Consider the following 26,369-nt stretch of genomic DNA (forward strand, 5'->3'; position numbering starts at 1 on the left):
GATTTAGGCCAAAAGATTATTATTATTATTAAGAATTGTTTACAATTCATCATAAAACAGTTGATTAATCTGCCAATTTACAATTAATCTAAACAATTTGATTTTCAATCTATCAAAATCATTTGAAAATTTTAACATTATCATCAAAAATTGTATCATGAATTCAATTGATTTAAAACAATTTGTAAACAACTCAATCAAGTTAAAAATAATTTATATTTTCATTATTTTAATTTGAATACAATTGGTGATTTATTATCAGCACAGTTAGTTAATTGTAGATCTTTCCAATCAATTACATTAACAACTTTAATTGTACCTCATTTGATTATTGGATGATTATTTTTGTATTTTACTAATTTAATACTTGCAGTTAATTTACTAATTGTACAACAATTAACTAGACACTAAATTGTTTATGATTTATTCACCGTTTGTAATAACCAAAAAATTAAACTTCAATCATGACCAATGATTTGCCAAATATCTTATCCGTATCATGTATATTAATCAACATCCAGGTTATATTAATTAAGTTAATCAATCAAAAAGGATTGTAATAATAAGGAAATCAAATGATTTAGTCATGCTAATTGTTTACTTCTTTCCAGCAATTAACGAAAATAAATGATGGTGTCGATAATTATCTCTCATCAATGGTCAATACGATTGTATTGACCAATTCCTATGGAATAATCAACAATTGACTTACAATTATGAAACAATTCAGATAATGATGTCTGACCATTCAAGATCAATGTTGAGGCTTGATGACCACTCGAGATGGATTAGATTCTATTGATTATCTTTAATTGTAAGGCCACTAAATTTTTGATTGAAAGGTAATGATGATAATCAAGTGATGGAGAAGATAATCACACAATCGATTCACGTTTTTTGATGCAAACATTCAAGAAAAACCTGAAGCGCTACAAGGAGAGAGAGAGAGAGAGAGAGAGAGAGAGAGAGAATTGTATAAACTTAGCGATCATGTTGATCGCTCCCTTGTCAAAGTTTATTTTTTATTAATATATTTATACATCGGATCATCTTCTCGACCCTTTTGTCTTCTGTATTCTTCAATTTCCTCCTCAGTGGGTTCATAAGAAGCACTCATTGAATTGTATGGTCTTTTACGATCATCTATCATCTCTCCATCTTCCACGGGGAATAAATTATTTCCTCGTTTCCTTTTCTTGTGTCCCAATTCTGACCATCGTTGTTTACTAATAACCAATTTGGGGTCATTGTCATTTGTTGTCTCATCCGTTGTTCGGTCTTCAGATGATGATTCTTGCGTAGATGATTCTTTTTTCTTTTCCACTTTATCCATACCGTGAATTAAATTTTCTTTAATTAAATCATCATTAGAAATTCCAGCTGATCCGACACAATAAGCGTTTTTAACTGTCGCATGACAACATTTGTAGCCCCATTTTTGAGTCTTGACGTTATAAAAAGAGCCCCAAACGGATGTATGATTATTTGGATAAACATCTTCCTCGTATTTAGATCGAATTATCGTCTTCGGTGGTTCGATTTTAGGTTTTCCGTCGCGAGAATATTCAACGTATCTCTCTGATTGTCCATAAACCAATTCGGCCGGTGGTGATTGAAGATATTCCTCTCCGCCATATTTCTCTAAGATGCTTTGTTTTATTGAAGTTTTATGTTTAGTCTTTTGGGTTTGGTGCTCTCTGCGAGTGATTTCCATTTTTGTTGGTTCGGCCTGAAGGTGAATATCAACACCTTTATCTCGAGCCTGCCAAGCGAATAATTGAGTTTGTGCGACTTTAACAGCATCACCTGAAAATCGAACATAATTTTCACCAGCATAAGGAAGATCAGAAGGATCTTTTGATGTATTTTTATAAGGATTGTCTCTCATGGAACGAGTTTTCGGATCATAATAAGCAGAATCAGGATCTAAATTTCGAAGGTATTTGGCTGTGTCCTCTCTGATTCTAAGATTTCTCACAGTAATTCTTTGTTTAGAATCTACTTTTGTACCAGGCATATCAATATGATCGGCGTATTTATCTTCTTCATCGGAATCAGAATCCGAATCCCCTTTTTCTTTAGATTCGGTTACCTCTTTTTCGACCAATTCTTCTTTTAATTTCTCTTCTTTTAGTATTTTTTTTGCCTCTTCAAGTTTTTCGTATTCATCAACAACGGCTTTGTACATCTGAGGACGATAGCCATTCCACCGATCTCTTTTCCATCATAATCTAAATTAAGTTTAGCTACCTCGACGTCATCTGGAGCTGTAACAATCCCCGATACTTTGGCTGGAATCTTCCTTGGCTTTTCGAAACAAGATTTTCGATCATGTCCCATGGCTCCACAGTTCTCACAAGCTCCAGGTCTATACTTGGTAGCAATTTTGTTTGTTGTTCCTCGTTGGTACCATTCATCAACACGAGCAATCTTGGATGCATTTTCATCTTGTGGTCGCTGATGTTTTAATGTTGGTCCAGAAGAGCCATAGTACCAAGGGGTGATGGAAATATACTGTGGAATGTGAGGGTTAATGTCTTTACCATCTTCATCGACAAGAGCTGGAACTGTACCCGCTTTCCGCAATTCCTCCAATTCCTTTTCCTTTTTAAAATCTTCTCGTGAACGTTTTTTAGGCTCATCCTCTGGAAAATCAGAGCCTCGAATTAGTTCAGATACTGGTCTCTGTTGAATCGACATTTTGACAAAAAGCGATCCTTGATGACACAAAAAAAGAAATACTAATTTGCTATGAGATTGAAAATTAAAAAAAAATCAACGAGAGAAAAATGTAAACAAAAACAAAGAGGAAAAGAGAACAACCAAAGCGCCACCGCTTAGAACTAAAAGTAACTAATCAAAGAAATTTAAAAAAAATTCTCTTTTTTTTTGTTCTGCACTTGTCATTATTATTGTTAATTAACAAACAAATTACAAACAATTAGGTCACTGGAAGAAAGTGAGAGGAAGAGGATGATTAACATAACTTGATTTGGAACCCGATTAATGAGAGATGATGGTGTTGTTATAATACGAAATTTAATTTAATTCCAACTCGTTTTCCAATTGAAAAAGTTTAATCAAATTTTTCGTGACAACAATTTAATCATTTCCCACGAAGAAAACAATTTACTAAATCATATTGAATTGTAAAGAAAACAAAAAGATACATAACTTGTTAATTTAGTTGTTTTCTTCTTAATTCAATTCTATTTTTCTATTCTTAATTGTAAATCATTTCTAATTTCTGATTCTATCTTGATTGTCTTTTCTTTACCAGAGTCATTCGTTTTGTGCAATTGGACAATTGCAACTAAATTAAAATCACAATCAACGAGGTTAAAGGTTAAATTATCATATTTATCATCAAGAATCTTGATTCAAGATGATCATTTACAGGATCAAATTGTTATTTAATTACTTTTTATCACTAATCGTGATAAGAGACTTTAATTGTTTCGTTATTGCTGGTGAAAAGAAAAGTTAAATTAAGAGATGAGCGCGATTGATATTAATTGTTTGATTTAAGATTGTTTTTCTTGGTTAACAATCAACTAATTTGGTTAAATGGAGGCTGATAGAAATGATAATCACGATGATTATTGTTAAATTACAGGAACGACAATTAACATTTCTCCGGATTTCCAGTAAGAGGAAACAATTAACTTTTCAGATGCGATATAATTATAATACCACATTGAATGTCAATCAAATTTGATTAATCCATTTTAGTGATTACAATCAACTACGACAACAACAGCAACAATTTGATCAGCAAGAAGGAAATCAAATGATTAAGATTAACTAACCTTAACTTATTAATCAATTGTTGATGATTTGGACATAAATACCTTCCTGTTTTCTTACCCTGATCATTAATTGATTGTGTAATTGTTTACAACCACAATTTAAATTATTGATCTGAATGTTTATTATTATGATTAAGATGATTGTTATTGGTTAAATTGTTAAAGGTTACGGAATGAGAATCAGAAAATATATTCTGATTAGTTGATTGTAGTTGATGAAACAATTCAATTTATTTGATTGGCATTAAATGATCATCATTATAATCAGCACTCTATGTGTGATAATTAATTTAACCAAATTGTAAACCAGGCCAGGTCAGGTATAAACCATCAAATGTGTCACTTTAAATTGTAACAATTAACAGACAATCATGATGATGATTCCTTAAATGATGATCACACTCGGTCAGCCGGAAGTGGAAATGTACTTCCTCTGGGCTGATGAAGATAACGATTAAGATGATGAAAGTTATTCAATTACTTATTTACCTGTGCGAATTAGCCTTGAGCAAGATGAGAAATTAAATCAGTTAACTAACGTTGATTAAGGTTAAACAATTTAAAACAATTATTCCTCCAACGAGAAACACACACAAACTAATTTAATGTATTAATTTAATTGTTAAACTTGATTCCGGCTTTGAATCAATGTGAGAGTTTAATTTGATATTGTTGGGAAATAATTTTATTTTATTTAATTATTCAATTAATTATCAATGTTATTACATCATTTAAATCATAATTCACCAATTAATTGAGTTTCGTTGTTGATTATTATCTCTTAATTATGGAGCAAAAACTTGCCAACAATTAGTGTAAACTAGAACAATAATTATCTTAAACTTGGCTGACAATTAATTGCTGATAATTTATGTTTGTGGTTGTTAATCAAAAATGTCCATCATTTAATTGGTCAATTATCGAGTTGTACAATTAATCAAATTAAAGTTAAACATCATTAAAGTTTAAAGTCAATTTAACTAAACAAAAAACAATCTTGATAATCATTAACAATTAACAGTTTGAATGTTATTTCGGGTTAATCACAATCAAAGTACAATTTAAACAATAATAATAATAATTAACTCTCATCTCATGATAAACAATGAATAATCTAATATTTCATTAATGATTGTTGATTAAATTAACTGTTAATTTTAGTAATTTGATTAAATGATTTTTAATCAACGTTCACATTCACTGATCTTGATTGAGTTAATCAACTTAAATTGTTTATTAATCCAATAGGTTTGCTAATTTTTCAGCTTCCTCATCATCTTCATCACTTAATCAACTGGAATAATGTTGCAAATTAAATTTCAATCTTAAATAGTAGTTAGTTAATTGTTGGATATGCTTCGGGTTAGATTACATTTATGAGAGAAGACATTTTAATGATTTAAATTGTGGAAATAGTGATGAAGTTAATGAGAAGATGATTAACTTTGATTGTAGAACTTTTTTATTTTCTGATTACATTAACTATCCACTTATTATTATAATTAACTGTCATTTAATTTACTTTTGATTATATTTGTGGTTATGATTGTATTTTAAGATCTACAAACATTTACATTTCTTTGTCAGAGTAACAATTAATTTACAACAATTTGTATATTCTTAGTAAAGTTAATTGTCAATTTTAGATTGTAAATAAGTATGAAATTAAAATGAGAATTAAAAAACAATCAACTATTGAATCTAATCAATTGGTATGGATTAAGATGAAGCTAATTGATTAGATTTGGTTCTTAAATTGGATTAACTTTTGGTCAGTTTTAATTAACGTTCACAATTTGATAATCTTTCCAAATATTTACTTACAATCAATTGATTTAATTGATCGGTTTAATTGTAATAATATTATCCTCCATTCAATAAGTGAATACAATGTTCATAGTTTGACAATCTTGATTGTTTTATTGAGCTAATAACAATTAGTCAGTTAATTTTGATGAAAAAAAGATTAAGAGATTGGAATAGCTTGTTAATTGCTGATCAATTCTCGTAAGTTAATCACAATCAAGTATATTGGGGAAAAGAAGGACAATTAAAAAAGGGCAAAAATGAATTCACATTATGTTTGATTTTGATTGAACTTCTTCTTGTTAAATTGTTTCTAATTAGTGTTGATTAAACTGATTTTATGGAATTGGAATGATAAATGTTAACAACAATTAACATAAATGGGAGATTAAAAAGTTTCGAGTATTAAATCATCTTCATTTTCTTCCGGTTAATCAAGAGAAATGAGATTAAGTTTGGAGAGTTCAATCAGCTGATTTAGGAATTTTCATCTTTTTCTGTGTTTCTCTTTGGGTTTTCATCGAGATTAATTTGATTTATTGCTAATCATTGACATGATCAACTGATTTGATCCCAATTAGATGTCATTGGAATGTTGAGCAAAAGGTGAAAGTGATTTGTTCATCTTTAAGGAATAACGATTAGCTGAATATTCATGTTGATGGTGAAAGAAAAAGGTGAGAAAGTAAAAGGATGAAAAGAAAGAGAAAATATAAAATAGCCTGAGGGTAAATTTTCTTCTTTCTTTTTGATTTCTTCTTCTTTTATAGCTTATTCTTATTGAGAATCTTTTTCGCCCAAATTGTTATTCGTGATTTAAGTGAAGCTGAATATATAAACAGTATCATGGCGATAGATAATATATAACCTACTTCCGCAGAAAAGAAAATAACATTTACCTGATCCAGAAGTAAGAAAATAAAATGGCCTGAGGGTGAAAGACGCAGAAAACTTGAACTAAGGGATGGAAAGTCCAAGAAGATGAAAAAAACAAGAAGGAGGAGGAGGTTCGTCATCATGATCTCCACCACCAGTAACCTCTCTCATCCCTTTTCACCTTTCATCTCTTGATGATCTTCCCCCTTAAATCATTTACCGTTAGACCTAATTTACTTTCTCTCTCTCTCTCTCTCTCTCTCTCTCTCTCTCTCTCTCTCTCTCTGGGTTGATCCTTCCGACTCAAATTTTGGGTATAAAAGTGATGACCACTTGATCAACATCACCATTCAATCATCTCAAGTTTTACAAACAACAATCAACAACTTGTTTTAGTTTCATCTCCAAAAGGATAACCTCTTACAACCAACATCAAGTAAGATTAAGATAATGAAAGTGTTTCAATCAATATTCAATTCACTAATTGTTACTCTGTGTTAATCTAAACATAATTATTACCACCACAACTTTGGATTACTCTTGACATTCGTGATTTGTGTTCATTTAGTTCTAATTCAGTGAATTGAATGTGATTCGAAAACTTTTCTTTCTCTCTTTTTAATTTTTTCTCTCATTTCTTTGGGATTCTCTCTAATTATCTTGTTCTTCCTCTTCTTCTTACCATTTATAACACAGAATGCGTTCAATCACAATCTGTCTCTTGATCGCCGCCATCATGATCATCCTTGTTACTTTCGCTCCATCAGGAAATGAGGCCTCACGAAGGAAACTCATGAAAATCAAGAAACTCGCCGCTCTTGCCCTTCTCCTTAAATCCAAGAAAAAGTACATCTTCCCCATTCCACTCCCACTCCCAGTTCCAGTTCCGTAAGTATTTCAAGATGTCCGAAGAAAACTCGATTAGCCTCCATTGAACAATCCTAATCCTAATCTTAATCTCTCCCTTTAATCCTCACAATGACAAACACAACAGAGTCATCAAGAAGACCGTCCAAGCCTGGCCTGAACCCTCATGGTCTGAACCCTCATGGCCAAGCAGCGACTCTTGGTCCGAGCCCCAAGGATGGTGGTAAATGTTAACCATTTAATTACATAAATCATCATTTGGTAAAACTTTTTTTAATAAACAATCAACAAAATGGTAGCTGGATTATCTGAATTAAACTCTCATGTTTCAAACTCATCATCATTCATTAACAAACAAAAACCTCATCATCATCCTGATTTCATCTTCATCATCACCATCACTTCATCAACATAAATTATCATCAATGTTATTTTTTTTAAACCACACAAACAATTAGCTGATTTTCACCCTTTAAAAGATTAACTTTGTTAAAATAAATCAAAATCATCAGAGAAAAATCCCTTGTTTTCTAATTCTGTACAATCAATTTAATGAATTAATGTCTAATTCTTTAAACCGATTGACTTAATTGTTAATTAACTGTAGTCACACTGGTCAATTGTAATAGAGGAATCATAATCAAAGGAAAAACCATAAAATGCTCAAGTCAACAATCAACTTAATTTCAGAAACCGTTTTTTTCTTTAAATAATCATCATTCACTCTGCGAGTGTCAATATGATATTTTAAATAAATTGCCAATAACATTAATTAAACAAAAACAATTCGTCTCATGATTTATTAAATTGCCGAAAACAAATTAACTGAAATGATCTTTTCCCTTTTTTAAAAGTCGTTCAATTAGAAAGTTTTGACTAATTAATTACTACAATTAATAGTTTTCAATAAAGTTAATTGTTCTTCTTCGACTTTTTAATTCGGTTCGGTTTTAATTGTAATTAACTTTCGATACATTCACTTGAATCGATGTTCGATTGTCAACCAGACACGTGATTCTTTTTGGCGGTAAAATTTTCTTTCTCTTTTTTTTCTCAAGATTTTCTGTTCTCTCTTTTAATTGTTTTTAATTTAGATTTAATTTTCTTTTATTAATTGGATTGCATGTTTTTAATTCTAACACTATGAGTTCCCTTCAGCATGCGAAAGAAAATAATTACAATCAATTCACGAGATTAATTGACTCTTTGGAAGATCGGGTAAGATTTTTGTTGTTTTTTCTTTTTCTATTCTATTTATTTTGTTTTCTTTGTTTTCAGTTTTTGTGATTCTTGTTTTTTTTTCTAATTAACTTTTTTTTCTATTCTTTAATTTTTCTTTTCTAGTATAAGTTGAATGAAGGTGATGCCATTGTTGACATTAATAGTTTACAAGTTGTTAGGACCAGAAGTGGTCGTGTTTCCAAACCAAGAATTACCCCTAAATCAAAACCCGCTGCGACTTCGAGTGTATCAAAGTCAAAAAGAGGTCGAAAACAATCGACTGGAACTACCAGACAATCAACTGGATCATCGATTCCACTTTCACAATCAACTCAAGATTCTTCTGGCTTTGAATCAGCTACTTATGATTCTCAAGAAGGCTCACCATTAGAGCCAAATTTAGTCGTTGCTCAAAGTATTCTTTTTGATCGACCAGCACAATTAGAGGCTACTAAAAATTTACTCTCAATCCTGGAATCAGGAGGACCTTTGAGTAGTAAAACTGCTTCTAATCTTTATGAGCGATTTAGAGTTACTCTTGGACGAGATGAGCTTCCTAACAAAGCAAGTGTGCGGCCTTTTTTTACCTTTCATGAAGATCATGACATTGGTGTTACTCTACTTTTCGATACTCCTGATCTTACCCCATGGACTCTCATTTGTCTCAAATTTTTCGGTGAAGAAAACCTTGGTTTATACCAGCAAATTTATAGACATGTCCTTGTAGAAGCAGCAGCAAAAACAAATAATGGTTCAGCCAAAAAGATGATCACATCAACACCCACAACACGATCATCGGTTAACACACAAAGATCAGAATATCTTGCCGTTGTTGCGGTTCGTCGAAGTGGCGGATCCAAGCAAATGGACATGGATTCTGAAAGTGAATTTGGTAATCATCTTAATCATACTCGTCCTGCAAATCAACCTGCAGCAAATAAATCACCGTCAGGCATGTCAAGTGCTTATACCTCGCCAACATCAATTCCTGTTTATCATCCTTCAATTGATAGTATTGTTTACGAAAATGACAAGCAACTCGCATCACTTCAAAAATTAGCCGAAATTATGAGACAAAACGACGATGAGAGTAAACAAGTGAAAAGAAAATTAATCGCTCGAGCTGGTAGAGCATTGGGACACGATTCGATGCCTTATGGTGAAAACATTTATCCATTTTTCACTTTTCACGAGAAAGGAGAGATCGGGGTTAGCTTTTTATTCAACATCAAAACTCTTAGTCCTTGGACAACCATTTGTAAACTTTACTTTGGCGGTGAAATACTTAATATATGCAGTGATATTTATCGAATGATGAACCGTCCACAAATAGAATCACTCGAAAAATTGGAACAATTAGCTATCAGTTATCGTCAACAACCTCAACAATCGAAAATTTTACGAGCTGCCATCTCTCAGGTTCACGATGAAAGATCAAAGGAAAGTTGCCAAAAGTCAAATCAACAGCCATCTATGAGTACACCAATAACCCGATCATCTAGAGCGTTTTCACCCGTGGTAATCAACAACACTGCTCCTCCATATCGTCGGTCTATCCCACAATCTCCAGCCTCATCATTATCAGGATCAATTGAAGATTCACCAATACCTGAACCGAGAAGAGCTCGAATGCTTTGCCGAACAACAAGCGTCCGTAGAGTGACACGACCACGGAAATCAACAGTTCTCGTTGATATCAACAATGGTAACATCCAATCAACTGGTATCGATTTAGCCTTAACTCCTCCCGCTCTCAAAAAAACACGTCGATCGACAACCTTCATGGTTGGAAAAGGTTTCTCAGAACCAAGTTTCGCTCTCGCCAAATCAGGTCGCAAACCAGCGCTGTCCAGAGTCAATACCACTCATCATCTGTAATTTTCCATTAATCATCCAAAATCTAACTCTCTCTCTCTCATCCATACACACCACCGATTCATCAGGCATAGTTTTCTAATTTGATTTATCTAATCATCGTCAGAAAATTTTCATCCTTCCAATGTTTTTGTATTATCTTACTGAATGTTTAATATATTTAATTGTTGTGAATGATTAAATATATTATTCTAGTAACTTATTACAATTACATTATTTTAATATAAAGAAATGTTTACGCTCATCAAATTAGAGGAAACTTTTTAATTAGTGATTTGACTCTTTCATTTTTCTTGAAGTATCATTACAAAAACAAAGTTTATCTTATTACATTTAATTAATTTCTATTAGGAATCAATGTTTCTATTTGATTACGAGTGTTTAATTTGATGATTTAAATTCATTAAGTAACAAATCATAACAGTTAAATTGTTTCCTTTTTATGCCAAAAATTGAGAATGGAAAATTAAGTTGATAGAATTAACAATTTATTCTTATGACTTTCTTTTCTAATATTATCCATTTATGTAACAACAATTAATTAATTTCCATGTTTGCATGTTGATACTCCCAAATTAAGACAGAACTCGATTTAAATTGTGATAATCCCTTGACGATTCCTATGCTGATTAAAATTCCCTTGATTGAATATTTTCTTAAACTTTCGTACAGAAATTTAATTACTTTTCTTTCACAATAATCATTGTCCTCTAAATCATTTACAATTAACTGATTGCCCGATCTCTTTACACTTTCTTCTCAATTTAAACAAATTGTAAAAAGAAAAAGCTTCCAGCAAGGTTATCATAATTTAAAATAATTCATCCAATTAGTAAATTATCGCGAGTTAATTTTCAGCCTCAATCTTGAGAAAAGTTATCAAGAGTAACAATTAGTTTAATTTCTGAGAATTAAGAAAATTTCAATTCTCCTTGGACCTCAACCGATTGTTGTTGATCAATTGTGATATTAATAGAAAATCAAATGATTTCAATAATTTTCGATATTCTAATCAACGTAATCAACTGGGCTGATTAACGTTCTAACATAATCTGAAACTCTAGTGACGTAGATTGTTAACAAAATTACAATTTAAAGTAAACAATTAAGAGAAAAACTAATTAATGTGTAAACAAAAGAGAATCAAGAAAAATTGGAAAGGTTAAAAATCTGATTAACTGAAAACTCAATTTAAGAAAATTAATCAAGTAAACGATCACAATTTAAAAGAAGAAGAAGAAAAAAACTAATCAGCTCAACGATTTATTGATTGATTTTCAACGAAACTGTTGATTCAAACTCGGAGCCAAAGAGAAAGAGAGAGAGAGAGAGAAAGGGAAAGAATAAATTCTCAAGAGTAACTGGATAATCATGGAGATAAAATAATTGAGCAGAAGCATGAGAGAGATTGAGAGAGAAGGAAGAAAGAGAATTAAAAGGAAGACAGGAAAATAGAAAGAAATTGAATAAAAGAATAGAATGTAAATGTAAGAGAAGAAAAGAAAGGAGAAAATATTGCAGACAGAAAGGTCGAAAGAGAGAAAGAGAAAGAAAGAGAGAGAGAGAGAGGGTGAGATGGAAACGTAGTTGTTGATATGAAGAAAAATAAAAAGCTCATATTCTAATATTGTTGATTATTGTTCGTGTTTTCATCTCTCTCTCACTTTCTCTGATATTTACATGATGGAAGAGGAAGCAAGTCGCCGAGAGTGTGAGGCTTATGTTCAGCGACATAATATCCAAGGAATTCTGAAAGAATGTATCGTTAGTTTATGTGTATCTCGTCCAGAGAATCCAATTAAATTTCTCCGAGAATATTTCCAAAAATTGGAAAAGGTCAGTATTTTGTTTCTCTCTCTTTCACCCATTTTCTTTTCTCTTCTCTTTCTCTTCCTATTCCTCTTATTCTCTGATTAATTTCTTTCCTTTTTTTTCTTCTATTCTCCCATTTTTCAAAATTTCTCTCTGTCTTTTTTCTCTGTCGATAAAATAACCCAAAATTCTCTTCATATATACTGTGTGTCTCTCCCTTTTCTATTTTCAAGATTCTCTCTCTCTCTCTTCCTTTCTTTCTTTTTTCTTCTATTGGTACATAATTAGAGGACCAATACTTTGAGACAACTATGAAAATAATGTAAGAAAGAGAGAACATGAAGGAAACAAGAGTTTGGAACCCAAAAGAAAGACAGAAAATATCATCTTCTCTTACATTATTATCTTCATTAATGTTAAGATGTTAGAGGAAAAAAAATGGTTTATGTTGCCAAAAGTTAACCTTATTTTTTTCTCAATCTACTGAAGAAGATGAAAAATCTTCTCTTTCTTTTTCTCTTTCTTATCTTCCTCTGTTTCAATATTTCATTTTCTATGTAAGAAATACCATTTAGCTTTCTAACTATTCAGTTGACCCTGTTACCCAAATAAACAGGGTATCCAATGTTTAGTTACATTGGTTAATTTTTCTCTTATTTTCTTTTTTTGCTCTTGTTTTTTTTTCTATTTTATTTAATATTCTGTTTTAATTATTTCTCATTAATTTAACCTCATCATCATCGCCATCATCAATATTTATATGTGTCTCTCTTTTTCTCATCTCATCTCACCTTGTCTCTCTTTCTCCTTCTCTCTCTCTCTCTCTTCCAATCTCTAACCATACAAAACCACAACTTCCACTTTCTCTCTCTCTCTCTATCTCTCTTTCATTTCTCTCTATCAGTACCTTACATACATTCAATTATTAACTAACCTTAATACCAACCACCATTTTCTGGTTTCTCTTTCTTCTCTTCTCTTTCCTTTCCTCTTTCGTTGTTACAATTCTATTCTCTTTTATATTCTGTGTATAAATAATCATTTCTCTCTCTCTCTCTCTTTCTCTCTTTCCCTCTTAATCATGGACGGCCAATATTCTAAATGTAAAATTCCATCTGCATCTACATCTTCTGTTTCAACCTCATCTTCTATCGGATTGTTATCATCACAGGAGGAATCAATTCTTCACCGTCAACAGCAGCAACAGAATAAAGCACCAATCTCACCTCCCGGTGATGAAAGGGAAGACGATGTATCCCCAGTCCCAACAATTGCTCAAAGGACTCGACGTGGTGCTGTAAGCGCTGAAACATATTCTGAAGAAGATGCTACAACTTATGTTAAAAAGGTTGGAACTGTTAACATGGTTAATACCCAGAGAAATATCTCCCTCTCTATCTTTATAAACACTCATCTTAATGAAAACAGAGAAAGAAACAAGCAAGGCTATCACTATAAAAGAATAATATTTAATTGTGTTCCTGATTGTCTATTCATTGATCATTAATCATCTCCGGTCATCAAGCTGAATAATAATACAAGAGAAGAGAAAAATGATAATTTCATTTTCATTTTTTCAACGAATTTGCTCATCTAAACATATCTTTCTCTGTTTAGTGAAATATTCGTCCTCTAATTTGACCTGATTAACGTTATTAATTTGTCTTTGATTTGATTCTTTTTGTTTCTTTAATTGTTATTTTCTAGTTGACATTTATTCCATTTAACTACCACCACATCATTAATTGTAACTTTCTTTTTTCTCTTTTCTCTTTCTCTTTCTCTTTTCACTTTTTTTTGCTTTTCTCTCTTCACTTGTATTTCTCCTTCATGGTTCATTCATCGATAATATCAACATATCATCATGACGATCATCATCTCCATACCGCCGTCAAAATTATCACCATCATCATGATTATCAACACTATCAACCAGGTTGTTCCCAAAGACTACAAAACAATGGCTGCTCTCTCAAAAGCCATTGAAAAGAATGTACTTTTTAAGCATCTGGATGAAGGAGAGAGAAGCGAAATATTTGATGCGATGTTTCCTGTTGTTCATAAACAAGATGAAATCATAATTAAACAAGGAGATGAAGGAGACAATTTTTATATCATTGATGAGGGTGAAGTCGAGGTAAATTGATTGGAATCAATTAATTTAATTGAGAGATTAAGTACCATTTGCATTGTGGATTGTGTTGTGTACTTGTGTTTATAAAGCTCCAATGAGATATTTCTTACCTTCAATGTTGCATCTTTCTCTCTCTCTCTCTCTCTCTCTCCCTCTATTTATCTCTTTCCTTTTCTCTTTCTTTCCACCAAAAACAACCATGATTATCCAAGGACGTCTCAGTCTCACTCTTATTTTTCTTCTTCTCTTTTCTGTCTTTTTTATTTCCTTTCTCTGTCTTTCTAATTCTCTTTTCTCATGCCCTCTCTTTCTCTTTCTCTTTTTGTTTACTGTAATCACATTCATCTTCAATTCTCTTCTTCTTTTCTTCCCCTCTCTCCCTATTCTGATTATTCTCCAATCCATTTCCATACCAATTTCTTTTCTCTTCCGTCGTTTAGTTTATTCTTTTCTCTTTGAAAGTTTTATTTCTCCTTAAAATCCAACTGATTGATTTTATTCAGATGCGATTTTCTCTACATGATTTCAGATTTTGACTTTTACTCATTGATTCAGGTCAAAAAATCATATTACTCAATATTTTTCCTTTCCATTACTTTTCACTTCCATAGTTACCTTAAGTTTTTTTTCGTAACATCATCGATGTCTTTGGCTTTTATTGATGTAACATTTTCTCTCTTATTTAATTTATCTTTCCTTCTTAGGTATTTGTCAACAATAACCTAGTAATAACCATCATTGAAGGCGGAAGCTTTGGTGAATTAGCTCTTATCTATGGAACACCAAGAGCAGCTACAGTCAGAGCCAAAGTAGATTGTAAATTATGGGCCATTGATAGAGACACATATCGACGTATCCTTATGGGAAGTACTATTAGAAAGAGGAAATTGTACGAAGAATTCTTGAACAAGATTTCCCTGTTTGGTAAGTTATCAGAAAGAATGAAAAAATGATGATGATAAACAGCAGGAAAAAACGATACTTAAATGATGAAAGATATAAAATATGAGAGTGTTTAATTTTTTTGATTTGTTCTATTGTTTTAATTGTTCTTATCTTTATTTTTCATTTCACCTTCACATCAAACAATCATCATCATCGCCATGGTCACTTTTAAATAATCATCGTATTTGATTATTCCATCAATCACTATTTCATCTTTAATCAACCGGTGAACTTTTGTTGAATCACCACCTACTATGATGATCGGAACAGAGAGTCTTGATAAATGGGAAAAATTGACCATAGCTGATGCTCTGCAACCAGTAATTTATACTGACGGTGAAGTTATCGTTGAACAAGGTCAACCTGGAGATGATTTCTACATTATTGAAGATGGTACAGCGATTGTGTACCAACGTCGAGTAGACAATGAACCCCAAACCGAAGTGAGTAGGCTTGGACCAGGAAAGTATTTCGGTGAGATCGCTTTACTTTTGGATCGACCTCGAGCTGCTACCGTAGTTGCCAGTGGACCACTAAAATGTGTCAAACTTGATCGAGCTCGATTCGAAAGGCTCCTTGGACCTTGTTCGGATATTCTCAAACGCAATATGGAACATTATAATTCACTGATTTCATTATCTGTTTGAAGATGATTGTGTTTTTTTCTGAAAAGTTTTATTTTGAAGGAGTTTTATTGTATTATTACAAATTGTTAAATTGCTCCTTGGGATGTCAAGAATTAAGTTTCACTCCTTTAATCCTGTGTTATCTTCATCTCCCTCCTTCCCTCTCTCTCTCTCTCTCTCTCTCTTTACTTACTATGTTAGGTCTTCATCGACATCATCACCACCATCATCATTAACATGTATCATCAGTATCTCACCAATTCACTGATTTCTCTTTTCTTCTTTGTCCTCTAAACTATTGACGTTACAATGGGACAGAGATTAACTCTGAATACATGTAATATCTTCTTGTCATCTTCTTCCACTTTTCTTCTTCTACTTTCTCTTCATTTTCTCTTTTCAACACTTTTTGCACACCAACATCAAGCAAACATAAATTGTTACTTCACTAGTCTTATGTTTTTCCTTCTATCTCTCTGGGATCATCATCAACCATTAATATTGTCCTGATTCAAACAAACACCCAAATAAATACAAAAAAAATTACAAACAACCAAAAATTGTGACAAAAAAAAGATGAATGATACAATTTATATGCATGAATAATCATTTTTGATAGCAAACATTAATCCGTTAGATTGGATTTAGAAAAAAATGATGTGTAAAAGATAATTATACAAAAAAGTTCGGTTATGATTTAAAGTTGGCCTCATGATCACAACATATTGTATCCGAAACGTTGTTATTGATGATTAAAGCTCGATGCAAAACCAAAAATACAGAACAGTTGACAATTTATAATGTTTTTGTTTGAAATAACAATCAACAAGGTTCACTTTTCTTATGGTGATTGTTGATTACTTCATAACCGGGATCAGCAAATAAATCGTCATCATCATCGGTCGATTGTCTTATTAACTTTTCTATCTGTACATTTGGAGAAATCGATGATGATTTTGAAGGTCCACCAATTGAATTTGGACCAGAACTGTTTGTAATTTTATCGATGACCGCATAACATGGTTCACCTTTAGATTGATGAGAATTGATTACTTCATAGCCTGGATCAGCAAATGCATCATCATCATAATCATCTTCCGTCGATTGTCGCGTAACTTTAATTCTATGTACAGTAGAGACATTCGATGAATTTAAAGGTCTAGTAGTTGTAATTGAGGTTTGATTTGCACTTGAACTTGTATTAGGATTTTTATCAATAACAGCATAACAAGGTTCACTTTTTTGTTGATGGGCGTTGATCACTTCGTAACCAGGGTCAGCGATTGAATCTTCATCATCATCAGTCGACTGTCGAGTTACTTTAACAATATGTACAGGTGAAGTGACCGGTGACTTCGAAGGTCTATTAACTTCTGGTCGATTGATGTTCTTATCAATAACTGCATAACAGGGCTCACTTTTCTGAGAATTAATTACTTCGTAACCAGGATCAGCTATTAAGTAGTCTTCATCATCTGATTGTCTCCTTTCCATTGGTTTACCAGGAACGGATATAATTGCTGATCCAGTTTCACTATCCCCTGAATTGTTGACATTTTTATCTATAACTGCATAACAGGGCTCACTCTTTTTCTGATGAAAATTGACAACCTCATAACCAGGATCAGCTGTTGAATAATCTTCATCATCACAGGCCTTCTATCAATTGGTTTTCCTGCAACTGAAACTATAGCAGAACCAATCTCACCATCTCCAGAACTATTGACGCTTTTATCTATAACTGCATAACATGGTTCACTTGTTTGTTGATGGAAATTGACAACTTCATAACCAGGATCAGCTGTTGAATAATCTTCATCATCCGATTGTCTTCTTTCAATAGATTTCCCTTGGACGGAGATAACTGCTGATTCAACTTCATCATCACCAGAATTGTTAAGGCTTTTATCTATAACAGCGTAACAAGGTTCACTTTTATGCTGATGAAAATTGACAACCTCATAACCAGGGTCAGTTATTACATCCGCTTCATCACTTGACTGTCTTCCCAATTTACCATCATCAATGGTCGATGTGACAGAAGTGTTTGTGGCACCAGCGATTTCTTCATAAAAACATGACTCCCCTTCCCCGTCAACCTCATTATAATGATGCTCAAGAATGGCTCGTTCCGCCAATACCTTTGACAACGGCTCTCTCACTGAGATCTTATTATAGGAAATTTCCCCACCAAGACTACGGTCTTCATCAACTGTAGCATGATTATTGGAATTAATTCTCTCAATGGGCTGGCTAGTGTTCACTTGAGATGTTGTACAGACAGTGGCGGTGGTGGTTGTCGGAAGGGAAGACCTAAAAGGAAAGAAACGATCCCCTTTAGGGTTGGCGCGCTCATCAGAATCTCTGACAGGTGTAAATGAGCTTCGTTCCTTAAGAAGCCAATCACGACAGATACACAATCCCATGACCACAGAATCACAACAATTTACTTAAGAGTTAAATGGATCAAAATTTTATACTTCATCATCGAAAAGCTAATTAAATTCCAATTGTTAGAAAATTGAAAGTAAAAGTTGATAACCAAATAAAGAAAAACAAATTGTTTTGGAAACAAAGAAAATGGCAAATGATTCAACTCAACGGAACAGGAAATTCGGAGAGAGTGACATCTGGTGGGGTAAGGGGATAAAGAGAAAAGAATCGCGGTAAGTTTGTTTTCATTTAATCGATGATAACGGAAATAAATTTAGAATGGAAAAAGGTTTAACATTCTCGAATCATAGTGATTTATTTTACGAATCGAGAAAATTAATTTATATTTTGGTGTTTTACAGTTTGTGTAAAGATTCAGAAGAAATATTGAAAACAATCTATGCTTTAGCTGGAACAGCCTGTGTTGGTGCCACGGTTTTAACTACTGTTTTCTGCTTAGGTTGATCGATTCCTCTCTTTAAACGAATAGCTGCAAGTTCAGCTTTTGTCTTATTCTTATTACGAGCGTACCTAAGATTACGAAGAAGTTTTTGGCAAACCTGAGAGAGAAAAAGAATAAGAGAAAAAAGAACAAAATCCACAGTTAATACAAACAGAAAACCACATGTAGAAAAAGAGTTGAAAAAAGAATCCAAATCATCAACATACTCCTTTCATTGATTCCTTTCTGAATCGTTTGGGCTTTTTGATACCATTTCTGTGATCTTTACGATCTACAAGTTAAAACACCAAGGCAAAAAAACAGGAAAACAATCAAATGAGAAAACAACCAAAAGAAAAAAAAGACATTTAGTTAATAAAGAACACAAAATAGAATCAAGATTTTGAATAACAATTAATATAAGATTTAAGAACTTACTTTGATTGTGATTGGTGTGATTCTTTGACTTAGCCATCCTAAATAATTAAATTAACTTTGTTAACTAAAAAGAGAACAATTTAGAAAACAAAAACTAAATTAATTTAATTACCAAAAATAACCGATTCAATTTAACCAAGAAAAATTTTCTTTCAACGGAACCGGAAGAAAATAAACAGCTCCATCTATGGAGAAGCGAAGAAACAAATTGAGCGGTAATTTCGTTTTAATCATTTGGGTTAATCAACCGAGTGAATTAGTTAATTAGTTAATTGGTGGAAATGGAAATTTAGAATAAATAATTTTCCACTTAGATCACAATTTATTCTAGTGGTTAATAATGTTTTGTTTTCGTTGTTGAATTAAAAGTGAATTTGGGTCAATTCTGGTAAACTGAAACATGAGAATAAATTTCAATTAAATTTAGTTTTCCTTTAATTTTTACACAATCGGTTGATTACAATTATTGTAAACGAAATATTTTTTTTAACTGAATTTACACAAAATCGAGATGATTGGTTAATCTTTAAGCTTTTCTACTTGTATTAACATCTCATCATTTTGTTATTGTTGTAGTTTGCTTGAGATTTAAAGTGATTGATTGTTGTTAATTGTTCTGGAAATTTGATTGGAACTAATTCTCTTTGGAAGGAGGTGATTCAGATGATGATTTCGCTGCTGCAACAATTTTCTCGTAATTAGTTTTAACAACATAACCAGCTAAATCTAAAATGTCTTCCGATTGTTTTGGATAACAAACTCCGGTAGCGATTCCAACACCAGCTGATGTGTAGAGTAATTTCTTGAAGAAACCTCGTCTAGATGCTAAAAGAAGGCCAAATAATCCGCTGCCAGTAATTGCCAATGCTTTGGGCACAGTGTTGGTTTCATCGGTAATATAATCAAGTGTGGTCATTGAATGAGCTTTGGCTGTTTCAAAAATTTCCTTTGCTCGACCAGTGAAACCATCAAGAAATTTAAGATTCTCCATTATAGCAACTCGAACGGTTCCAATTCCTTCTTCAATCATTCCTCGTTCACCAGTTTCTATTTTATCCATTGGTGGGTATGGATTACCATATAAAGGTAACTAAATTGGAGAAAGAAATTAAAAAAATCAAATCAAAAACAACCGAAGGAGAGAAACAAAATCAAAATCAACATCAATTGAAATTAAATCGTAATTTTTAGGTAACTTACCTGATCGATGGTCACCAATTTAGCTTGTTTACCTTTACAACAGGGTTTATCCCCTGAGCTTTTGTCATCACAGGTCATTTTAATTAACTAATTTAAACAGGAAAATCAATTGAAAAGGAAAACAGTTTGTTGACAGTTTGTGTTGACCTTGTTGAGAATAATCGAACCAAAGATCGATTTTAAAAATGAAACGAAATCGATTTTCGATTTTCCCGAAAATTGGAATTAGTTTCAAGAGTTAAAGTGAATCTTTTGAATCAAATTGATTAGGAATTTGTTTTAATCATGGTAAACAATTAACGGTATTTGAAAATATTCAAGTAAAATTTTAAGCTAAATGTTTCTGTTTAAAATAAATGGTCAAGTGCTCATCAGAAAATCAAAATCATTAAAGTTGTTGAATTGATTTTAGTAATTGAACTTCATCTGTTAATCTTATAATTATGATGAATAGTTTTTGGGATAATGTTCAAGAAGAAACCAGGATAAGCCTAAAAGCATATGAGCAGGTCGTGAATAAGGTGAATCCCGATCATGGCACCAAAGTAATTTCCTTGATTCTTCAATTGTTAACCTAATAGTTTAAGAAAATGAGAGAATGAATTGGTTTAAACGAATTAAATTTCAAAGAAAAAAGAAAAGAAAATTTTCCAAATCAATTAACTTACTCAACAACTTCAATTCTTTCATTGTCTATTCCACCTCCGAGTGTTTTTTGTTGTGAATCACTGGAAAAGGTAAAATAGAAAGTGTAAAGAAATTCTTGTAATTAGAGCCAATTAAAGCTAAACACGATAATCACTTGGGTTTAATTAATGAGAGAGAGAAAGAAAGAGAAAAAAATCTCACGTGACTTCGGCGAAATAAATAGCATGAAGTGAAGCCTGTAATCCAACACTGGAACGTGACGAACAGACAAATTGAAGAGAACTAAATAAAAAAGAGAAATAAGAATATAATCAGTTATTGATTAACCAATAGATAATAGATTGATTATTGCGAATTAATCAAAAATCTAACCTAACGGGAATATCATAACCCGTTTCCTCAAGAACCTCTTCCTTGGCAATTTGTTCAATGGTTAAACCTAAAGACAAAAAAAAACCAAAACAAACAAAATTTATTAACAGAATTCATCATTTTAAAGACCGATTATTTTCAAAATTGTATCAACTAATTACCTGGTTTATCAATGATCCCGGCACACATTTCCAAAGTGTATCCATTAATTGCTGGGTCAACTTCAATTGTCCCCTTTTCCAGGTCAAAATTTTTCGCTGATGAGATAATCAATGAAGGTCTAAATTGCTTAACATAAATTAATTTTTTTCTATCCTTATTAAACAATATGATTCCAACACTGTCATGAGCTTTGACACAATCCCAAGCTAATTGTTTGTTACCATCCTAAAAAATTGATTAAAACAGAAACAATTACATCAATTAATTAACCAACAAAACAATTAAATCTACTTACAAGTGTATAATTTAATCTGATCGGTTTAAGATAAGCTGATCCAGAAGAGCCAATTGGTGAGATACTGATCACTTTGGGCTCTGGATTGTTGGACATTTTGATGGAACACCGTTGATTGTAGTAGCCGATAAAACAAGTTCGATTAAGAAAATTTCTATTAAACATAAAAGAGTAACAATTAATCACAAGAATGAAAATCAAAACTAAAATTAAACTGAATAAATGACCAGGCGTTCAAATCGATTTAAGAAAAAGAAAACAAACTATTAATCGAACTAAAAATCGATTTTTAATCTGAGTTGAATTTCGTTTGATAAATAAAAAATTATTGAACAAAATGTTAATTAAGTAAAAAGTTTAATCATTTATTGTGAGATGTTTTCTTCATTGATTAATTGTTATTTTACAATTAGAAGATTACAATTGCTTAGAGACAAATGATTTTGCCAATTTTTGCCAAAATTTTCACTATCAAATGAATCATTAATTGTTATCAAATACAAATGAATTTCCAATGGATTATCAATTAATTATTCATTAATTAGTTGATTTATATTTATAATTTTACATTTAAATTGTTAATTAATCTTTAAGTAGACAGAAAATTGTTGATTTAAAAGGCACAGAGTAAATTAATTCCTTTTTTTCCCCACCAACATGGAGAAGGAAAAAAAAAGTTCATCATTATTTTGATCATCATCCTGAAGATTGACCATCACCAAGTCCAGTTAATAATCATCATCATCATGAGGAAAAATTTCAAGTCAAAGTATATAAAAAAAAGTCAATAAGCCCTGAAGGTTTAGAGAATACAAGTTGATCAGATGATGAAGTGACCATGGCCAGTGGAAGATATCGGAATCGAGAATCGGGAATTGAAAGTTATCATAATTCAAGGAAGAAAAATGAAAAAGAAATGATAACAATTTGGAGCAAATTTCGAGGATGATGATGATGAAGATAAAAAAATTGCCATCTTCCAATAAGATCTAATAATTATGTAGAGGTCACTTTTATATACGAAACAATTTATTCGAGTTGGAAGCTGAATACTGGCCATCATCATCATATAAGTTTCCAAGATGACCAATACAATTTATCAGTTATTTTTACCTCTTCCTTAATCATCATCATAATCATTTTGATGACGATGCCTAATAATGATCATCATTATCACCATAATAACAAGATTCCTTGTGAATCATAATAATGACCATGTTTATGTTCATGATGATGATGATGATCATCATCATTTAGTATTAACTAGCTGGTATTTTGTTGATGATGTTGATGATATAATTGCAAATGAATCAACTGAAAACACCATGAAATGTGATCCAATACCACCAAGTACAACTTGAGCTGATTAAACCAACCATTAGAAGTGTATGTTGATTAAATTGTTGATTTGATTTATAAAAATGATTTGAATGTTGCATCGCCGCTGGATTATCACCATTAAGCACATTTACCGTTATGTTGGCCGGATCAGCGTATTGTGGTACTGGTCGGCAAGAATAATTACCAGAATCAGATGAACGGGAATTATGAATTTCAAGTGTACTAATCGTAATTGGACCTTTAATTGTTGACACTTTAACCCGTGAATCTGATGGATTAACAGTTTGACTTTGAAAGCCTAAAACTTGATTATCCTTAAACCAGTAAACAAACATTGGTGGTGATGCTGTTTGATTAATTATACAGGTTAAATTAATTGTATCCTTTGATTGATAATAGGTTGATGGTCCTCCCAATATCTCTGATTTAGCTTCTACAATCAAATGGATGATTAAATTAAACGAAAAAGGTAAACAACAATTAGTAAAATTAGTTCAACATTTACAGATTCAATTTAACCCCAAAGGTAAATTAAACTTTGAAACCATTGAAACAAATTATTGATTTAATTTTAATTCCTCCTTCCCATTAATTATTATTATCATCATCAGAATCAAGTGTTAATTATTCAATTGGTTAATCTAATTAACACAAACCAAACAATGTTTCAATAAAAAAAATGCTTCTGCTAATTAGCTAACTATAATTAGTCCCCTATCCAAGTAATATTATGATAATAATTAATATCTTTTACTGAAAAAAAAAATTTGCTCAAATTGTTCAACGATAATTAAAGCTAAACAACTTTCAATGGATTAAATTAGTTCAAATTAGATCGAGGAATTAATTAAATTAATTTGTCGAATGAAAAAAAAGTTTCTAAATATTAATAAACTTATTAATAGATTAATTTGATAACTCTCACTAATTCAGATTCATCTAAATCTAATCTAATTTTATTTATATTCCTCTTCATTGTTATTATTATCAAATTAGGAATTGATTCAATTTCATGTTGATAATCAAGGCAAACTCATTGATAATTTAATAACAGACAAGAAAATGTTATCATAATTATGTTATCATCGTTGCTCATGAAAATGTATGATTGATATTCAGATAATAATAATAATAGTTGCTGAGAATGCTAAGAATTGACAAAGCAAAGATATTATCGAAAACGGAACTTGAAAAATTGATACAACTCGAAACGATTAACTTACCAATAACACTAAGGTAAAAGGGTAAACTTTTTTTCGGCTCCGTGCTGATCTGACATTCGTAGGTACCAGTGTCCTCTGTTTGGATATACTTTATATGGAGATACCATTCATCGGTATTCTCAACGTGCTTCGGCTCGAACCGTTGATCTGAAGTATATATGTAAGGTCCAGCGGAGATAATATGTAGATCCTTTTGACGAACCCAGGAAACCTTTTTAATTAGAAAAGATAATTGTAAACAATTAATTAGTTAGTTAGTTCTAATCTTTAACAATTAGCTTTTCTTGTTGTACAATTAACGGTTGTGAAAACATTAAACATTTAGATTAACATTTCTCATTGAAATCTATTAATTTTTATCATGATGATTTTGGATTAATTATTTTGTGAGGAAAATTTAATAAGAAAACTTATTAAAAGGAAATCTTAAGTAATAAGAATGAGAAACAAAGGTAATTCGTATTGAATTAGATCTAAAGATCACAGGGTAAGAAATGATTATTGATTATCCGAAAGGATTAAAGATTAATCTAACGATTAATATTGAAAGTTCCAAATGAATTTACTTAAGTAACGTTCACAACAATCAAGAATTCCAATCTGTCCACAACACAGATTATAATTAAGATTCGAATTCAGGATTCTGACAATGTGAGTAAGCATGTAATTAAGTTTATTGAAAATTGAAATTGGTTAACTGAAACTTTAGTTGAATGATATAATCAAATTACAATTGTAATTAAAACTGATAAAACAAAATCAAGAAAATTGAATCTAATTAAACTTAGAGAGTAAAGTACAATTATAATTATTAATTTCACTAGAGTGATCTTAACGTTTTCATTGTAAAACTTTATCTCTGCTGTTAATTCAATCAACATGAATTTTTAAAGACAAAAAGAAAGAAGATAATGAAAAGACAGAGAAGATAAAATTGGTTTTTCGAAGAGAAAAAGAAAGAGGAAGATTTTTGTCTTACTTTTTAACTTCAGTTTACAAAAGGAAATTATTAATTGAGTCAAAGGCAAAAGTCTTATCTCATTAGTGATAAGCTCACATTTTGAACCCTTGGGAAAATGGTAACTTTAGTTATACAAAAACAACTTCCATAAATGGTAAACCCATAAGGTTATGTCGCGACGATAGTCTAGTTAACCATTTACTTAGAAAATGACAATAGTCAAAAAACGGTTGAAGTCAATACATTGAACTTGTGATTAAACACAACCCATAATCAACTAATTGTCGTTAAATTGTGATTAAACTAAAGTTAATTAAAGTGAATTAAGAAAATAATTAAATTGTTTCAGTTAATTGTGATTAAGAAAATAAGAAAATAATTGAATCAGATGAGCTAAAAGGCTACCCTTCAGTGCCCCAGTTTTTGATTAGGATTACTCTTCTGTTCAATTAATTGAGTATTTGATTGACCACCATTGTTACGATTATATGGAATAATTTGATTGTTTGTTTGATTCCATTCATCTGTTCCTGGATCTACTTCACTAACATGAATTCCAAAATCTTCTGGAAGTGGAAGTGGATTTTCCTCCGTTGGTACAGCACATTTATCATAATCGTAAAAAGGTTCACCTTTAGGTCCATAGTGAGTAAAATAATTCCAATTTTTAGGCCATTCGGCTTTCTTTTCTTTAACTCTTGTTGAGTAAATATCGAAAACTCTAGCGACTCGTCGATTGTTACATGTTGAATCTTGATTCTTATTATGAATACCATCACCAATGAATCCACATTTTCTTTCAATCTCTTGCCAAAAGGCCATGTAAAGTTGACATGAAACTATTGCTTCAACAGCGGGTGAATGTGGTCCACTTTTAATGGTGA

General features: G+C 31.5%; 6 protein-coding genes across 6 annotated transcripts; 2 read left to right on the plus strand and 4 right to left on the minus strand.

The window, feature by feature from the left end:
• Positions 1-971: 971 nt before the first annotated feature.
• LOC128388384 (pre-mRNA-splicing factor SLU7-like) lies at positions 972-2,812 on the minus strand. The gene is given in 2 exon segments (XM_053347769.1): positions 972-2,223; positions 2,226-2,812. Coding segments are annotated over 2 exon segments (1,683 nt in total). The 5' UTR covers positions 2,701-2,812; the 3' UTR covers positions 972-1,015.
• Positions 2,813-8,390: 5,578 nt separating this feature from the next.
• LOC128388403 (uncharacterized) lies at positions 8,391-11,115 on the plus strand. The gene is made up of 2 exons (XM_053347789.1): positions 8,391-8,576; positions 8,703-11,115. The coding sequence occupies exons 1-2, from the start codon at positions 8,502-8,504 to the stop codon at positions 10,455-10,457; spliced, it is 1,830 nt and encodes a 609-aa protein (XP_053203764.1). The 5' UTR covers positions 8,391-8,501; the 3' UTR covers positions 10,458-11,115.
• An 885-nt stretch (positions 11,116-12,000) lies between these two features.
• On the plus strand, positions 12,001-16,530 carry LOC128388404 (cAMP-dependent protein kinase regulatory subunit-like). The gene is made up of 5 exons (XM_053347790.1): positions 12,001-12,290; positions 13,438-13,614; positions 14,202-14,402; positions 15,104-15,323; positions 15,615-16,530. The coding sequence occupies exons 1-5, from the start codon at positions 12,135-12,137 to the stop codon at positions 15,989-15,991; spliced, it is 1,131 nt and encodes a 376-aa protein (XP_053203765.1). The 5' UTR covers positions 12,001-12,134; the 3' UTR covers positions 15,992-16,530.
• On the minus strand, positions 16,531-18,790 carry LOC128388408 (uncharacterized). The gene is made up of 2 exons (XM_053347793.1): positions 17,665-18,790; positions 16,531-17,626 (listed from the first exon to the last, which is right to left on the minus strand). Exons 1-2 carry the CDS (start codon positions 18,394-18,396, stop codon positions 16,793-16,795), a joined length of 1,566 nt encoding a protein of 521 aa, XP_053203768.1. The 5' UTR covers positions 18,397-18,790; the 3' UTR covers positions 16,531-16,792.
• Positions 18,791-19,067: 277 nt separating this feature from the next.
• On the minus strand, positions 19,068-20,649 carry LOC128388407 (MICOS complex subunit MIC27-like). The gene is made up of 3 exons (XM_053347792.1): positions 20,484-20,649; positions 19,284-20,373; positions 19,068-19,137 (listed from the first exon to the last, which is right to left on the minus strand). Exons 1-2 carry the CDS (start codon positions 20,559-20,561, stop codon positions 19,918-19,920), a joined length of 534 nt encoding a protein of 177 aa, XP_053203767.1. The 5' UTR covers positions 20,562-20,649; the 3' UTR covers positions 19,068-19,137; positions 19,284-19,917.
• A 96-nt stretch (positions 20,650-20,745) lies between these two features.
• On the minus strand, positions 20,746-22,197 carry LOC128388406 (uridine diphosphate glucose pyrophosphatase NUDT14-like). The gene is made up of 6 exons (XM_053347791.1): positions 21,961-22,197; positions 21,665-21,890; positions 21,504-21,570; positions 21,333-21,413; positions 21,152-21,211; positions 20,746-21,057 (listed from the first exon to the last, which is right to left on the minus strand). Exons 1-6 carry the CDS (start codon positions 22,123-22,125, stop codon positions 20,925-20,927), a joined length of 732 nt encoding a protein of 243 aa, XP_053203766.1. The 5' UTR covers positions 22,126-22,197; the 3' UTR covers positions 20,746-20,924.
• Between the last annotated feature and the right edge of the window lie 4,172 nt (positions 22,198-26,369).

The sequence above is a fragment of the Panonychus citri genome, unplaced genomic scaffold (genome assembly GCF_014898815.1).
Source record: "Panonychus citri isolate SS breed McGregor unplaced genomic scaffold, ASM1489881v1 Contig00098, whole genome shotgun sequence".
NCBI lineage: Eukaryota > Metazoa > Arthropoda > Arachnida > Trombidiformes > Tetranychidae > Panonychus > Panonychus citri.